This window comes from Thunnus thynnus, chromosome 17, assembly GCF_963924715.1.
Source record: "Thunnus thynnus chromosome 17, fThuThy2.1, whole genome shotgun sequence".
Taxonomy (NCBI): domain Eukaryota; kingdom Metazoa; phylum Chordata; class Actinopteri; order Scombriformes; family Scombridae; genus Thunnus; species Thunnus thynnus.
This window is the reverse complement of record NC_089533.1, coordinates 16,567,904-16,585,523: the sequence shown is the minus strand read 5'-3', so window position 1 is coordinate 16,585,523 and position 17,620 is coordinate 16,567,904. Positions and strand designations below refer to the sequence as shown.

At 38.9% G+C, this 17,620-nt stretch overlaps 2 protein-coding genes across 2 annotated transcripts; one reads left to right on the top strand and one right to left on the bottom strand.

The window, feature by feature from the left end:
- Window positions 1-365: 365 nt before the first annotated feature.
- LOC137201286 (small ubiquitin-related modifier 2-like) lies at window positions 366-9,156 on the bottom strand. Its single transcript, XM_067616251.1, has 4 exons — window positions 9,049-9,156; window positions 6,578-6,709; window positions 2,733-2,804; window positions 366-1,083 (listed from the first exon to the last, which is right to left on the bottom strand). The coding sequence occupies exons 1-4, from the start codon at window positions 9,067-9,069 to the stop codon at window positions 1,021-1,023; spliced, it is 288 nt and encodes a 95-aa protein (XP_067472352.1). The 5' UTR covers window positions 9,070-9,156; the 3' UTR covers window positions 366-1,020.
- A 653-nt stretch (window positions 9,157-9,809) lies between these two features.
- On the top strand, window positions 9,810-17,611 carry nup85 (nucleoporin 85). Its single transcript, XM_067616242.1, has 19 exons — window positions 9,810-10,003; window positions 10,574-10,664; window positions 10,758-10,914; window positions 11,073-11,143; window positions 11,229-11,272; window positions 11,548-11,617; window positions 11,754-11,872; window positions 12,071-12,205; window positions 12,898-13,020; window positions 13,198-13,329; window positions 13,423-13,529; window positions 13,650-13,733; window positions 13,857-13,922; window positions 14,071-14,222; window positions 14,360-14,477; window positions 15,055-15,155; window positions 15,852-16,003; window positions 17,159-17,260; window positions 17,420-17,611. The coding sequence occupies exons 1-19, from the start codon at window positions 9,971-9,973 to the stop codon at window positions 17,516-17,518; spliced, it is 1,956 nt and encodes a 651-aa protein (XP_067472343.1). The 5' UTR covers window positions 9,810-9,970; the 3' UTR covers window positions 17,519-17,611.
- The last annotated feature ends 9 nt before the right edge of the window (window positions 17,612-17,620 follow it).

Genomic DNA, 17,620 nt, shown 5'->3' with positions numbered 1-17,620 from the left:
AGTTTTGGGGATTTTTAATGAAGAAGGAGTAGATACCATTTTAAGGATTTTAAAGTTTGTGGAAAAACCACATCAGACACACTTCACAAGCAGACTAATGGTTTAACACATGTCTGGAGGGGATCTTTTTATATGGCATCCACACCTTCTCCCTCATCATTCTGCAGTGAAGCTTAAAAATCCAACTGTAGGAACAAGAAGAAAAACATATTTTTGAGCAGAGGGGGACTTTAAGTCTTAACAAATAAATAGGCAGCAAAATGACTATTTTGCTTGTGCCCTTGTCATACTTTTACATATCTGTTATTTCTGCCAAAGAAAAAGGCAAAAGTCACACTGGAGAGCGAGACAAAAATCAGTGAAAGTTTGGAAAAAGACAATAGCTTTATTTTAACAGGCATCTTAATAGACAATACAGATGTTTATTTGAATGAAACATCTCTTCAGGCTTCCCAAAATTTGAAGCTTTGCCTAGTTAAATGGTTAATCAAAACATTTCTCTACACATTCACTACTATATAAAAATGTATAAAATCAAATATTTTTTTTTCAGAAGATCCAAAACCAGAAGACAATTGCAATTCCCAAACTGGTTATACTGTTCACTAATAGCCTGTCCCAAAACAGTACACTCGCTGGACACAGAACAAGCCCAGGCCAACAACATTTGATCAATAAAGTCAGTTTTATTAACTCTATCACCAGTCCTGTTTGTCCGCAACCTTATACAAGCCCCTCAAATTGGGAAGGGAAGTCCTTAACATTTACTACAATATAGCATGAATAAACAAAACCTGAACATAGAGCGATCTTGATGTGGTTTATGTACAAAAACAGAAAAGTAACAAGAGAAAGAATGAAAATACTATACAGCAGTTATGTGCAGCAGAGAAATGACAATTTCTTCTGCATGGAATTCTGTTGAGACAATAGGACGAGTCGCAAAGAAGCAGCCGCTGTGTATCACAGGCTGGGAAGGTTGGTTGTGTTGAGGAGGAAAGTGGTGATACATGTGGATGATTAAATCAGGCCTCCCGTCTGTTGTTGAAACACATCAATTGTATCTTCGTCTTCCATTTCCAACTGAAAAGAGGAAAAAAAAAAAAAAAAAAAAGATTAAAAGATGCGCCACATGACTTTCAATAAGCCAGAAGTTCTGCAGAATCTTTTTGTTATATTTTATAGCCAGTTGATCTGCATTTTGTCTATTTATGTATACTTATATTTAAGATAATTTTTGGCTTTATTAAACAAAAAGTGTGACAGAAAAACAGAAATAAACAACAAATATAGATATATTAAACATAGAGAGAGCACATGTGCCTTAAAACTGACAGTATGCTTTATACGAATTCAAATTTGACATTTGCATAGTCAAAATGACAACATTGACATTGTATTTGGCTGTGATAAGCACAGTTGTATAGCCTCTAGCTATGAATTGCAGCAAGTACTACATATTGACATCTATCTAAAGTGTAAGTTTGAGGTCTTGTCAACTAAAATTCTGTTTGGTGTGTTATGACAGGCATCTATATACTATACACTTCCTCTGCAACAAGACGTGGGGCCGGTTTCAAAAAGATATTTCAGATTGGTCTGTATTGTTGGGCCTGTCTTCATTTGCTCTTAGATTAGTTTTATGCAAGTTACACAGTCTCACAAAAATAAGGACTGAAAAGTTGGCCTCTTTACCCTCATGCTAACTCAAGACTTAAGAGCCATGTTTCCATGTGACACCTGCTGAACAGTGGCACCAATTTATAAAAAAAAAAAAAAAAAAGAAAAAAAAAAAAAAAAGAGGAAAACGTGGCACATAATTTTTGTGGTTTGCTAACAATGCTGTGGAGCAATGAGAAGGGAAAGAGGTTGTTTTTTTTGGAGAGAAATACACAGCAGTGAGGTCACCATCAGTCACGTTCTTTTGTTCAAGGAAGTTATCCAGAGCCTGACTGACAAGTCCTGCCACATGAAGAAGCCACAGCATCTCAGCTCTGCCAAAAGGTGTGTGGCATTGAGATTTGGTGATACTGGGAAGTTTTTTGTATTGTTTTACAGCATTTTCCCTGTGAAATGTCCTTGTATAATTTTGGTGTCAAGTTTGAAAAAAAAGTCTTGATATACCCAGAATTCTTGAAAAACTAGTCCTACTGTATTTAAGACAGTCAAGAACTAGATAACTCTATGCAATGCCTATCAGAAGTCTGACTATTAGATCTAAGCTATAGTCAAAGTCCTTCTTTGTGAAACCAGCCTCAGATGTGGGCCGTGTTTCAGCCTTCTGACATTCCTACCACACACATGCTCATTGTGGGACGATCTTCTGTATATTTAACTTTTTGACTGTATAATCTGTGAGTGTCTGTGTTTACTACAATTGCATTTATCAAGACTTGGTGAAGCATTGGATAGACTGTGCGTGCACCACAATTACTTCATTTACAACATGTATTTAACATGGTCTAGGAGGAAAAAAAAGGGAATATCAGAAATCTCAAGTACTAAGGACATAAAATGTCCCATCAAAGGACATAAAAATAGAATGCATGAAATGTGCATACCCTGCTTGATAAGGATGCTACAACTGCATCAGCACAAGTGATGGGACATGTGGAAGCGTATGAGGTATGTGAAGAAACAGGGTGCCGTGTGAAAGTATATTTTTTTTTAAGCGCACTGCTCTTTTCAGTAACTTCGCAGCTAAACCCGTCGTTTCAAGACTTCAGACTTACCTGTGATGGTGTGTCTGTCTCATTTATCGGCTGTCCATCAAATCTGAACCTTATTTGCCTCATCGACAGTCCCTGGAGAGAGGAAACGCAGAAAAAACCTTTGTAGTAAATCTGAAGCCTGAACCTACTCATTTGTCTACACAAAGACCTCCATTATCCCTATCTCTTGCAATAAATCATTACACAAGCTGTTCTGACAAGGAGACTTTTACCAATACTTTGAACATTTAAAACAGCCTAACAGGGGAAATTAAGAACGTCGCATACAAAGAAATCAAGAGAGTAAGAACGGTGTGAAGAGGAGGCTTGCGGCTTTAGTGAAAACTGCCACATCATGTGAGAACTTTTCACATGATGTCAGTAGCTGTGACCGCTACATAATGTTTGAAACCGAGAATCCACAACATTAGCGTATTTTCCTAATGTTAAATTTGATGCAAATTTACTTTCTTTCAGTGATGGACTGTATAATGATTTCACCATCAGAAACACAGATTCACTGTGAGGGAGATATATAACACGACTAGAAAGTTTAAACACATACCAGAACAATAAAATAACGATAATATTTTGGATAATAAAGATTATAAATGAACAAAACAAATTAGACAAGGCACAAATAAGACCACTAGTTGCAAAAATGCTTTTTTTTTTTTTTAATGAGTTAATACTGTAGTGGAGATTTGCTGTATTCTATAGTTATTTGATGTCAGATACAGCAAAGCAAAGCAATGTTTATTATATGAATACTCTAAAAGCCAAGGAAAGAAGACTATTTTAAAGCATGCACTGTCTTGTTTAAAAGGTACGTCTGCTGAAGTTTAAGGGTCACAGAAAAATAATGAGCTATACTGTCTCTTGCAGTGAAAGACGAATAAAAGGAAATGGAAAACATCTGGTTCTCGCTGCAGTTTTGAAAACGTGAATAGACAATATTGTCATTTGGTTTCCATTGTTCCAGAGAACTGAGCCCTTATTTGACTTTCAGATAAAGAAGAACGTCAGATTGAAATTACAATGAAAGACGTGAGATCACATCTGGCAATGAAAGCCACTTTTAGATACAGATATTTCAAAATGTAAAAGTTATCAAACCTCAGGATTGTATTTGAAGTCATGCAATCAAGATTACGGTACAATTTTAAGAATCGAACTGGCAGTCATCCCAGTCTTAACTCATTAGAATAAGTCAACATTCCTGCATCCAATTATATCAAGCAGCCTGGCGATTGATAACTTCAGGGGTGATTTAGCTCCGCTGACATAAAAGATTAACTATCTTTCGTCATTAACATGTGAAATCAAAGACAGATGAGTAGATAAGGTGGTTTTGGAGATGAGAAAGAGGTAAATGTGTTCAGCTGTTGAGGGAAGATGTGCTCTAACTGTGTAGCCGTAACTGCGAGCAGGAAGGGAAGAACCCTGGAGCACAGCTGGATCACAGCTAATAAACAATATGTTTTCATGAAAAAAAAATGACCGTTATAAATGGCTCTTTAATGAGCATCATCTGACTCTTATCTATTTTTTTAACCTTTATTTATTCAGGGAAGGTTCAGTGAGAGGAAGCCTCTGTTTTGCAGGAACGCCCTGATCACTTTCACACAGTTACACACATTTACACCTGGAAACTGACCAGTACAACCACAGTCTGACCTGCCGGCCACTGAGCAGCTCCACTGGAGCAGATGGGGTTAAGGGCCTTGCTCAAGGGCACCTCAGTGGTGGTAATGAAGAGGGACAAATGCTGCTTTTACACTTACTTATCCTGCCAGTTTGGGGATTGACTGATGACCTTCCAGTCACAAGCTCGCTTCTCTAACTGCAATGACTTCGACCAGTTTGATTTCTTAATGCAATGCATGTATTGGATACAACTACAGTAGAAGTTATGCAAGTCAACCCTGGTTTCACCAATCCTTCTGAAACATGATCTTACCGTTAAGTAAATATCTCCAATCAACTAAAGTCTTCATGTCACATAAAAATCAACACTTATTGACCACATAATTTATGTGACAAGTGGGACTTTTAAATTGGCCAGACAATAACTACTTGTTTGCTTGAGGTTAACGTTGCATTATTTAGAATGAAATGACTGGTCACTAACTGCATGAGTGTGAAAAAACTATAATATGTACTTTCATCGTAGCCTTTTTTTGTCTTCAAATGAGAATAAACATGTATACTTCAAAGTTGTTGCTCTGAACCATCAAGTAATTCCAATAATTATTTCCATATGATGTGCAGCATAACTTAGCAACATAGCTCTTGTAAGCCTCTCTCCACACTGTGTATGCAGTTGGAAAGTGACTACTCCAGTAAATGTGGTTCTTTGATCAATATTAAGGCCTAAAAGGTCTCTGCATTGCCAAAAACATTCCACTCTAATAGGATTTTTTTATTTTTTTATTTTTAAATGGCAGACATTTTAACATGTCTTGGCAGGAAAAGCTAAGCTGTAATTAATAGATGAAGTCCATTTGCTCTTGATTCAGCCCTTTCTGGGTATGTGTAATCAATAACTTTAATAATGGCTACATTTCATTCAGGTGTGCCAGTTCCACTTTCACAAAAGCAGTCTGTGAGCATTGCTTACACGCAGATTGCAAATGGTGCCAGAGCCCTGTTTCACATAAGATTATAACTCGCAAATTGCAGAAAAATGCGCAACGAGCAATGCGAGAGTCTGACTGTCCTCTCATGCATGGGTCACAAGTATGACGTTTTCTTCTGATTTGTTAGAGGTATCCAAATAAACACAAGAGAGAATTATCTCATGCTGCAGATTTGGTGAAACAAGCCTGTGGCTGACTGGCATGGCTTACTTGGACCCTTAAACGAAGTGCGCCATTATTAGTGTTATTAGTTGTGCGCTGCATGCGGTGACCACTTACGAGAGCAACAGGAGCTTTCTTAAGAATTTACAAGAGGAACTGATGGCATGAGTTTATAGATATTGATCCTTTATATTGACCTAAAATCCAATAACAGAGTGGATGTATTACATGCAGGAGGTTTGACTAATAGGTCTTTTTGACATGTCACAGTAGAAAAAGCACAAGTTGAAATAATAAAAAATTAATGACAGCTGAATTCCATTTTTTGTCTTTAGTTTCAGGGTGCTGGTATTATGGTCGCTGGCTCACTGTCACACTGTTATGACTTATTGGCACAGTTGAATAAAATGGAGCCGCCATCGTTAATGTTATTAATAGCATGTGTACTTTTCCTACTATGACAAGTCAAAATAACTGCTGTGAAAAAGGCCTGTAGCGGAGGTGATACATCTTTTCATCCAGTCCAAAAATCTAATCTCAATACTTGTGCGCTATTTAAGGAAAATTCAAGGACACTCAGAGTTTTTTCAGTCTAGAATACGACCTTGCTCCTACTATTTGAGATTCAGGGGTAGTTGATAAACTCACCTTCAAAAAAAAATACTGATCAACAGCTTCATATCAAAGAAAGAGTAAAGTGGAAGATGTTTTAGTCTTGTAATAGCTTTTCTTTTTCATTGTTCATGTTTTTCTTAGGGGCTGAAACTAAGCTAGATATCACAACAAGCACACAACTGAGGGGGAACATCAAAACTAGCGGGAGTACACACAAGAGAGCAGTCAATGGCTCTTACACATACTACAGAAAAATGCATGATATTGTTATTTGTTACACTTGTGTTTGACAGGTAAAAAAAAAAAAAGGTCTATTCAACTGTAGTTACACTCCACAAGTGCACTTCAATAGCTCTGCACTCCCCGAGTTCAGGAAATGAACTTGTATCATCATCTTGAATGTTCACAGTCAGTGACGGTTGCTTTGTGCTGATATTGCGTCTTTCCCACCTGTCTCTCGCAGTAGGCCTTCATGAGTTTGATGAGCGGCGTGTGTCTTTTGATCTTGAACTGCACTACAGATCCATCCTGACCTGCTACCTTCAGGTTTATGTGTTCATTGTTTTCTGTCTTCACTGCTTCCTGAGGGATAGAGGCAGAAAGAACAAAAAAATGTTAGAACTTAGCTGATTAATCAGTTAGTTGATCAACAGCTGCTGAAATTTTTAAAACAGTCATTATGGGCTATTGTTACTCATGATGGGAAACTCATTATTGTTGACATTTTATAGAATAAATGACTAATTGATTAATTAAAAAGAGGAAGCCACAGTGAACTGGTTACACAAGAGCAACAGATAACAGATGCTTACTTCTGTTTGGGTGAAGTAGAAGGTCAGTAAAGCAGTGTGGTTATGAATATTGTGAAACAATAGAGTTTCTGTCCATGTAATACTTGTGGTTGTATTAGAAGCTGTTGAGGAAAATGCTGCAAATAAATAAATAAATAAGCAGGAGCAGCTTCATGGGAAATATTATTTGTGCATTTTGTACTGAAGTAATGAATTAACTGGGTGAGGCAAAAACAGACCCATGAGGTTTAGCTATTTGTATAGTTTCTAAAATGAATTTGCAGAAAATGTATTTTAGTAGATCTAAAATCTTTCCGGATGCACATTTCTCCTTTTGTTACTATTCACAAATTCTAATCAGTACAAGTTGGCAACACCCTGATAACAACACAGATGACCAAGATAAAAGGAAAATACTCTGATTTGCTCACAAGTTTTCCCTCTGCTGAGTGCACAGATGAACACATACACATACATACATTGGTGAATTGACATGTGAAGCCTGTGCGAAGTGAGATTAGTAGGTTAGCCACCTATCTTTGGACTTAGCTCAGGTTTTCCAGTATCATGAAGCTGGCTCACTTTTAAAAGACCAGTGTGTAGGATTTAGTGGCATCCAGCAGGATACCCCCTCTCCTCTCCCTCCCCTTTTCAGCGTCTAGGAGAACCTACAGTAGCCGTGAAACTTGCGAAAAACGCAAAGGGCCCTCTCTAGAGTAGCCAGTATTTGGTTTGTCTGTTCTGGCCTACTGTAGAAACATGGTGGTGCAACATGGTGGGCTCCATGGAAGAGGACCCACTCCCTATTTAGATATAAAGGGCTCATTCTAAGGTGATGAAAACACAACAATCCTTCAATTCAGGTGATTATACACTAATTAAAACATACTTATGAATATTATATTCCATTTACACACTGCACCTTTAACTGAAATCACCATAGCAACTTATGCTGAACAGTTAACCTGCTCCAGAGCATAACCTGTCAACATCCCCACCAATCAGATCACTGGAAAAAAAGGAGTCATCATTCTTATAGGATCCCAATATGGACAAAAGTTCTGAATTTACAAGGACAAGTAAGAAAGAGCAATATATATTTATAGGTCAATAGAAACATTTTATTGTTGTTTCTATTTCCACTCTGGTTTTAAAACAGAGCTTCTAACAAACAGAGAGATCGTTTACGACACTAAACACATAATGATGATTTTAGCTGCATTTTAATTGTGCAAAGTTTATTTTATCCCCGGAGTGACAGCTGACAGTGTGGATGATTTTACACTCTGGTTCAATCACTGCAGCTCATAATAACGTGAGACAACTGTGTGATGATAACTGGAGATAATCTAATCTATGAGATAGATCTTATCAGTCATTAACTACTTGTCAACTCTTTGCTTCGGTAGCAGAAACAGTCTGACATTACGTTTTGACATATTGAGAATGATTTCTACATCATCCAACTAAACAGCAAATAATCACTCTATAGTTAGTCATATATAATAATTCCTACATGTATTTTAAGCCGTAGTCTACTTTTCATATTTGGAAATTGTTGCTTCTGTTTCTACATCTTATTCTGTTCGTTTACATTTCACTTCGACTATCATGGCTTTTTGCAGTCACTAAAACAGAAGTTTTCTGCAGGTACTTGGTATCACCGTTTCATATCATATCATATTCAGTACTTCATTCATGGTTCTGATGATGTCGCTCGTAATTAACATCCCCGCCTCTTTCACATGAACGCGCTCGTAGCTGGATAGGAAAAGTTGACTGAGCTAGTTGATAACTAGCTTTGTGAGACTGGTCATCCAGGACGGTCAATGTTAGGCTTAGTGAAGCCAGCTCACCCACAGAGAGCCAGACTAAGTTGAACCTGCTTAGCGTTACAGGCCCCAGCTGTGTGTGATCGAGCAAAAAGCGATCTGCGCGCCTGCGGAGGCGCGTTCACAAACCTTCCGGTCTATCAAAGTAGGTATAACGTTAGCTGGGAGTTGAATTGTAGCTTGCAACTTAGAAAATATAAAACAGAAATTTTGGAAATGTACGTTTTTTTCTATGAGCCCCAATGCCACAGATCCGGTGGAATAACCAGGTATTTTTAAACAGTGTAGTAACGCTCACCTTTGGTTTTTCATCTGCCATGGTCACTCTTTTGGCGCTTCTCTACACTGCCACACAAAGAATACGAGTACGCGCACGTACTCGTTCCCGTTTAAATGATTCGTATGAACGTGCGCGGCCACGTGCCGTTGCGCGTCCACTGCGCCGCGGCTTTGAATGGCTACAGGTAGTCACGTGGATGAAAACAGCAATCTGCGCATGAGCGGGAGTCTAAATGCGCGTTACAGAGGCACTCAGCAGCGCGTGCACGCGCATAACGATGTTGTGCTCTTTGTTGTCAGATTTATTGATGAACTGTATGTAATCAAACAAAATGCGCCCGATCACCGTGCTCACCTCTCATAAACGTTACCTGGTTCAGTCATACAGTACATACACTGGATGTACAGTAACTGCACTTTTTATTTCTCTTTTTTAAACAATTTTAATCCCAGCAGCCATGTTGTTTTTCTGTCTGTTGATGGAGATGCTCTAAAACTACACAAAATTAATACTTTTACACATAAAAAGTGCCTGTATTTGCATAAATCAAATGGATCAAACGGTTATTAACAGATTCTAGGAAAAAAAAAAGATGTTTTTGTGTGCCTGGATAACAGAAGAACAATTCATATATTTTGTGAATTAATCATTTCCGTCTTGCATGTGAAGGGGACCTGGTTACGTATTATGTATTATGTATGTATTATACATATGTATTATGCATTTTTGGTTATTTATATCAAACCACAGGATGAACCAGGCACAGTAGATGAAACAGGCAGGAGGAAGGGCAGCCCTTCATGACGTCATGACCCATGCGTCGTGTGGGCTTCTGTCTGAATGAGGCGCGTAAGCATCACGCCTGTAGTTTATGGAGTAAAGTGTTTATAGCTAACTAATTTGTCTTTTTATATTTCACTGTTGGTGATATTGTTTCCTAATGGAGGAGGTAGACGTCGAGCCAGCAGTTACCGTAAGTATCACCGCTGTAGTGTCTTTAGTTCCTGTCTTTTCACACACTGAACAGCGTCGCTAACAAGCTAAATGCCGCAACAACCGTTTTCAAATAACTAATATAAGTTGAATAATGATATTAACACTCCTATAAGGTGTGTCAGAAACGTATGGGTAATAACAAGAGTGTATATGTCTTAAAACATGTCACAATAGATACAATGCAAGAAGATAGTTACAAAATACTATAACTCAATTGTTGTCTGATTAATTTAGTAGTTTACTTAAATCATGTGCAGGGTGTATATTAAATGTAAATTCATAAGAAGTTGGAGAATTGGCTTGACAGTATAAAATCCCGTGAATGTGAAAGTTACCAAAAAATAACCTATCTATCCTATTACACAAAAATATTATACTGACCTGATATCTCTAGAATTTGCGATAAAGTTACTTTGGAAAAAAAAAACCCCAAGAGGAATCCTGTGTTCAAACCCACAAAATACCCACTTTAAGTCAGCATTAATTTTAGTCTTTCTTAACCTGTTTTACTGGACAAGTTCAGTATAATTATCCTCTTTTTTTGCAGTATATTCCTGCAGCCAGTGATGGGAAGCATTTGGGATTTGCGTGGGGTCCACGTGATATCCTTGTATACGAGACCCTTTACAAGCCGTCAGGTATGTGTAGATATTAATACAAGCCCTCTTCTACGTTTTCACTCTCTCTCACCTAATTTTACACTCTTCTCTCCCTATGACTTGTGTTTTCAGGTGCTTCACAATCAAGTTGTCCATTCATCTACGGGGTCAGGAAAGACGAGGACATAGATTCCCCCATTTTACGCAAACTCTTCAATGAGTCACATCACATCTTTGTTGGCCTGCAGACCATTAAAGATGACCTCCCCAGCAAGAACAAGAAACCCCAGTAAGGCCACCTAACAGATGAGTCCTCTCCTTCTGTGCATGCCACCATATATTGCTTCAGTGACACAAACCTTTGTTAGAAAAGGCAGATGAAACACTAAAGTGATAAATGATTACATATCATGATTTTGCCAAACTTGTCTCTGTCTTGCTTCTTAGATTTGTCAGCATCAGCAAAAACTACAGATCTGTGATTCGAGCCTGTATGGAGGAGGTTCGGCAAGTTGCAGGTCAGAATTTTGAAGTAGTGTAGTGGTGGTATTTTAATTTTCTACTTACCCGGGAAAATGAAATTTACCTTTCTTTTTCCTGCAGTTTCTTCAAAAGATGCTGATGTGGCCAGCCAGTTTGGAAATCAGGTTTGTATTACTATGTGTATCTGTGCCATAACATGTAGAGAGATTATATCTTATTTGAAGAGTAGACTAATGCACATACAGGAGTCCATATGTGTATTAGTGTCTGAGCAGGGCTAGGCAATAATTCTCTGTGGAAGTATAATTTATGAGAATGATAACTTTTAATTTAAAAACTGACACTGAGACAGTGAGTGAAGGGGCACTCAATGCTGAGGTGCTAATGAAGAGGCATTTATTTTTTGATCTAACCTCAGCCTTTGTTTTTATTGTGACAGGTGTCCATTCTATTGGCCATAGAACTGATCTGGAATCTGTGTGAAGTGCTGTTCATCGAGGCTGCTCCTGGTTAGACTTTTCACTTTGTACTTGCAGATAATCTCCTTCTTTCTCTCTGGAATACAAGATTTTGAAAGCACCCAAACAAACAAGTCAGTGATGTGTGTGTGTGTGTGTGTGTGTGTGTGTGTGTTTGTGTCCTCAGCGGGTTCCCTGTTGCTCCACCTCCTGGACTGGGTAAGGTTACATAAGGCTGTGGACGAGAAGACCACAGAAGTGCTGCAGAGTGAGAGCCCTGCTGAGCACCACGCCTACTGGGATGTGGTAGGTGCAGCACATGTACACATCTGTTTTTCAAATGTGTTCACACAGTTCTGCCTTTTAATCTATAGTGCAAGGAGTGGTGATATCTTTCCCAAAACCACCAGACAGGCTGATCCACATCCCACTCTTCATTAGTATTTTGTCTGACAGAAAGAGTGTCGTGCAAAACCTCAGTTATCACACGTTTTTGCTGTGCAGGTCCTGGGTTATGTGCTGCAGGGCAGGTTGGAAGAAGCCAGACAGATGCTGGTGAAGCAGGCCACCCTACAGCCTGCCTCCAGGAACATGTACAAGCTGATGGACACTCTGCTCAGCAAGATGCCCTTCTACGATGTAAGATCATTTTCGGTAGTTTATCTGATTGTGTAGCTTTATACTGCTTTGGCAAGATGATGTTTGCAATTTACTTTATAGTCTTGATAGCCAGAATTATTTCACACATGATTTGATCTCAGTTGTAAATGGAATTCCGTTTATTCGTTAAGTATGAAAGACACACTCAAAATTTTAATTGGCTGACTTATTAAAAGCCAGTCGTGCACACTGCACACCTGCTTGCATACACTTGTTGTAATTAAATGCCCGACTGCACTTAGTTTCAACACAAGAAGCTGCTCTTAAATTCTTGAAATACAAGCCTAAAGAAGATCTCCACAATTGATAACGTGTGTAAGCGAGCAGTCAGTCCTTTGGTTAGAGCAAACATAGAAAAAAAAATCGGAAACATTTTGTAACTGTATCACACTTTTCATGTGCTGCTACTGGCAAAACTCCATGTAATCTTCTGTATTTTGCTCATGCTGTGGATGAATAGAGGCTGGGCCATCCAACCTTTCTGACACACCACTTCCTCCCTGATTCATTCTTCCCTTTGCTGATATTATACAAACTGAGAAGGACAAACATACTATTTATATTAATCCAGTATAATACAAGGGTTGTTTTTGCATATTTATAATAAATATGGGCTCATAAACTAACCTATGGTGTCTTTCACTTCTGAACCTTCTATGATAATCCTTCAGCCTGGTGGCACCCAGACGCTGACAGAGTTTGATGTGAAGTGGAGACACTGGCATGAGGAAGTGAACCGCTGCCTTCAGGACAACTCTTTTGCCAGCAATCAACACCTGGAGCTCATCTGCAAGGTCAGTGACTCTGCTTCCTCAGTAGTCCTAGCTGATGCCCATCAACAGTATATGTAAAATATATCTATTGCACACTGTATATGCTACGGTTGGAGTGTACTGTGCTGCTGTGCAAACCGAGGCCACCAACACTCTTTAAATCTTTTCCCGTCTGCTTTTTTTAAAATTTAATTTTAGATCCTAGTAGGTGATGAAGACACTTTGCTGGAGCACAGGGAACTGCTGGGCACCTGGTACCACTTCCTGGTCACTAGACTGCTCTTCTGCCACCCTACAGTCAAACCCGTAGAGCTGCATTACTATGCACAGGTACACTGCTTCCGCACCAATCAACATTCATATTGACCTCGACTACATTCCTGTTGTTTAATGTCCATATGTTTGCATGTACTTGCTCTGCAGTCGTGCATGACCATGTTCGTGGACTCGAGGGGCGTCCCAGAGCCGCTGGACAGCATCTTATTGGCTGCTTTTGAGTTTGACATTCACCAGGTCATCAAGGACTGCAGGTAGGGTTACATCCATCTGTTCATGTGTGTGTGTGTGTATATGTACAATACACAGAAGCCACATACCTGCTTATGAATTTGAACAATATTTACTAATTTCTCCATCATGTGTCCCTGCAGCATTGCTCTCAACAACTGGTGGTTTGTGGCCCATTTGACAGATCTCTTGGATCACTGCAAACTCCTCCAGTCTCACAATCTACAGTAAGGACTCATTTTGGCTGCGTTTGTACTTGTCTACACTTTTAATCTGGAGATAACAAGATTGCACATGTTATTCATCTAATATTTACCATATCATTCTGGTTTGTGTGTGTGTGTGTTCAGCTTTGGCACCAACTTGAGAGAGTTTCTGCTGTTAGAATACGCTTCTGGTCTCTTCACTCATCACAGGTATGGTTATCTAAGGTGCAATATGAAAATTATACTTATGGTATGGAAATTCTGTTAAGCTGCATAATTACTTTGTTCATTTATAGGATTAGAACAACTGTAACTGGCCTCATCTTATAGGATATTTTTGCGTGTGTTTTGTATTAAGTCTGTGGCAGTTGGCTGTGGACTACTTTGACCACTGCCCAGAGTTGGGCCGCGTCTACCTGGAGCTGCAGATCGAGCGTGTTCCTTTAGATACAGAGCGCAAAGCCCTCAAGGTGCTCAGGATCTGCGAGCAAAGGCAAATGTCAGAACAAGGTAGCACTTCTCTTTCTCAGCCCCTCTCTCATTTCCTGTCCACTCGTCTTGCACAAACACAGACACAAAGGTGGATTAATCTGTTTTTCCCAATGCAGCAGAAACCTGAACCTGTTTAATTTCTTGTCTTTATCCAGTGCGGAGTATCTGTAAGATCATGGCTATGCGGGCTCTGAGGAACAACAGACTAGGCTCTGCTCTCTCCTGGAGCATCAGGGCCAAAGATGCCGCCTTTGCCACCCTCATTTCAGAGAAGTAAGTTTCCTTCACAGGGCACATACCCTTCAAGGTGTCTCTCCAACTGTCTGTGCTGAAACCTTTACTAGAATAATCCTCAAAGAACCCAGGCATTGATTATTGTTATTATTATTTATGCAGGGCTTTTTTGGTAACTTTTTCCCTCATAAATGTATTTTTTAACTTTCTGCCATATCAATGAGTGCTTTGTCTTTATCGCCTCAACAATCTTTCCAGCATGGAAGAGCAACCGATTTTGCAGGCATTTTTTGAAAACAAGGGCACACTCTTGTATCCTCCTCAAACTTAGAATCAAGATGAATCTGATATTCCTTGATTTGATCACATCTAAAGACAACAAAAAGCTTCTCCTTGTTCCCCTGCTTGTATTCTGGGGAGGCATTTTACATAACAGCGGGGGGAAAAAGCAGCTTGAAGGATTACATGTGGTTGATTCAAAACAAATCAAACATTGTAGTCTATTTGAGATCTTGGATGAAGTACCATTTAACAAGCTTCTTGTAAAAGCACTGTTGTTGTCAGGCTGCCACTTTCCAAGTGGTTTTAAAAGCGTGTGTGTGTGTGTGTGTGTCAGGTTCTTACAGGATTACTGCGCCAGAGGGACCTTCTCTGATCTGGACCTGATAGACAACTTGGGCTCGGCCATGCTGCTCAGCGACAGGCTCACGTTCCTCGGTATAAACAAGGAACACACACACAGACATATACCGTAGCATAAGTAGCACTGCTCAACTTGTGACTCAGCCAGTGCAGAGCTCTCACAAGTTCAATCCACACATCAGGTGAGGGCACATTCAGTCAGGGCCCTGGACAGCTTCCCTTATAGTCTCTCTCAGGCTGTCACATGAGACTGAGACACTGAGACGTGTACACACAGAGATCTAAATAAAGCTGTGTACTGCTTAATGCAACAGCATGTGACAGCGTGCTTTGATGCAATCAGTAAATCAGCGAAAAGACATAAACCATTTATAAAAAGCTTCTAAAGTTTAGATACTAGTAGAAAGAAATTGCTTTACTTTTAAATAGATCTCTCTATTTTTTATGCAGAAAGTATGAATTAAAGTGTTTGCAAGATGTTTCATTGCTGAAAAATACACATACATAGAGTCTCCTGTTCATCCTGCCTGCTGTGTAATATGCTGTTTGATGAGTATCAGTGATGTCTGAAGCACTGTGGGAGGTAGCAAAAACAAAAAACATCTGATTAGTTGTGAATAAAAATAAGAACGATTGCACTTTTCTGTATGTGATTACATCTACATCAGCATTAGATCACTAGTAATCACAAAGTATAAACATGGGCGACTATATATAGTCAGTCAGCAGCAGTCTAGTGTTGCAGTCTGAAAACTCTCTTTCCATTCCCAGGGAAGTACCGTGAGTTCCACAAGTTATACGGAGAGAAGTGTTTCAGGGAGGCGGCTAAGCTGCTGCTCTCCCTCATGACGGCCAAGATCGCCCCCCGAAGCTTCTGGATGACTCTGCTGACTGACGCCCTTCCCCTGCTGGAGCAGAAAGAGGTGAGTCACCACAAAACGCACTGTGTCTGTGGATTTGGAAAATTGTTATCGGTATAGTCACGAGAAACAGGGCAAATATATAACTTAGTTATATCAGGTAAGTTACATTAAAATATCAAACTGATATTAATGTTTAGTTGTTTGTATGATAAAACTGGCATATTCAACCATGAACTAATGACAGGCTGCAGCTAATAATTATTTTAATCATTGATTAATCAGCCGATTCTTTTCTCAATTAATCAAGTGGTCTATAAAACATCAGAAAACAGTGAAAAATGTCCATTACAATACCTTTTTTTTTAAATTGAAGTTTTCAATTGTCTTGTTTTGTCCATCCAACAATCCAAAACCAAGATAATCAGTTTACAGTCATAGAAAGAAAACCAGAAAATATCAACATTCAAGAAGGTGGAACCAGATAATATTTGATAAATGATTCATTGATAATATCGAAATAGTTGCAGATAATTTTTCTGTTAAAATCAAATAATCATTGAATAGTTGCAGCTTTATACTAAATTATAGTTCAGCCCTGACCGACAAAATTGATTTTTTTTTTTGACAGGCATTTATTGTTTATGGAGTAAACATGAGTTTTAATAGTGTAGTAGTTTAAATAAAACAGCTTATGGTTCTAGTCTGATATATATACATGAACATCTGTCCTCTGCAGCAGCTGTTTTACAGCTAATTCACCCATTGATCTGTTTCCTTCATTCCTGTGAGGGAATTGTCTTGCAGTGAACTTTGTAACGTTGGACGGACGCTCTCTTTACTGCAGTGCATGTCTGTGAATGAATAATAAACATGTCCAATCATGATCACGCATTTTCAATTACTGGTCTCGCTTTTCCTTTGCGTTGTTTTTGTCAAAACTAATTTTATTAAGTATACTTTAGTTTGCACGGTGTCATTCATGTTGTCCTAAATAAAAATAAACTACAGTATTCAGTATTGAAAAGGTGCAAATTTAATTTTTCCATGAAGTTTGCAGACCACATTATTATGTTAGATAAGGGGACATGGAAAGCATGAAGAGGAACTGCAATGCTCCTAAAAAGAAAAAAAAAAACATTTTCACCATCCAATCAGTGTCTGCTATGCAGGTGGTCCGTTTTTACTAAAAGGTGGCTCTGTTTATTGACTTTTTAGGTGATCTTCTCCGCAGAGCAAACTCATGAGCTAATGTTCTGTTTAGAGGAGCTCACCTCCTCACTGAACTCCACAGCTCCTGGCACAGACAGGCCCATGCAGGTACGCATCTCCTCACACAGCCTTAAAGCTGCTCAGATGATAGTACTGTCATCTTTTATGAAAGATACACAGGCTCAAATACCGGTCCTATAAAGTGTACCTCTTATTCTACAGCCGCAATATTAAAGATCTCTTATTAGACTGTATTTGTCATTTCAGGAGGAAGATATAGAGGTGACCAAAGTGGAGCTCTTGAGACTCGCTCTGGCCAGGAATCTGGCTATGGCTATAGTCAAAGAGGGCACAGTGGAAACATGAATGCTGAAAGCTCTTTTGCATTTTTGTACTGTATATAAAACTCAAGTGATCAAAATGTGTGCTTTGATAATAAAACACTTTTCATGATGTAAACTTGACTTT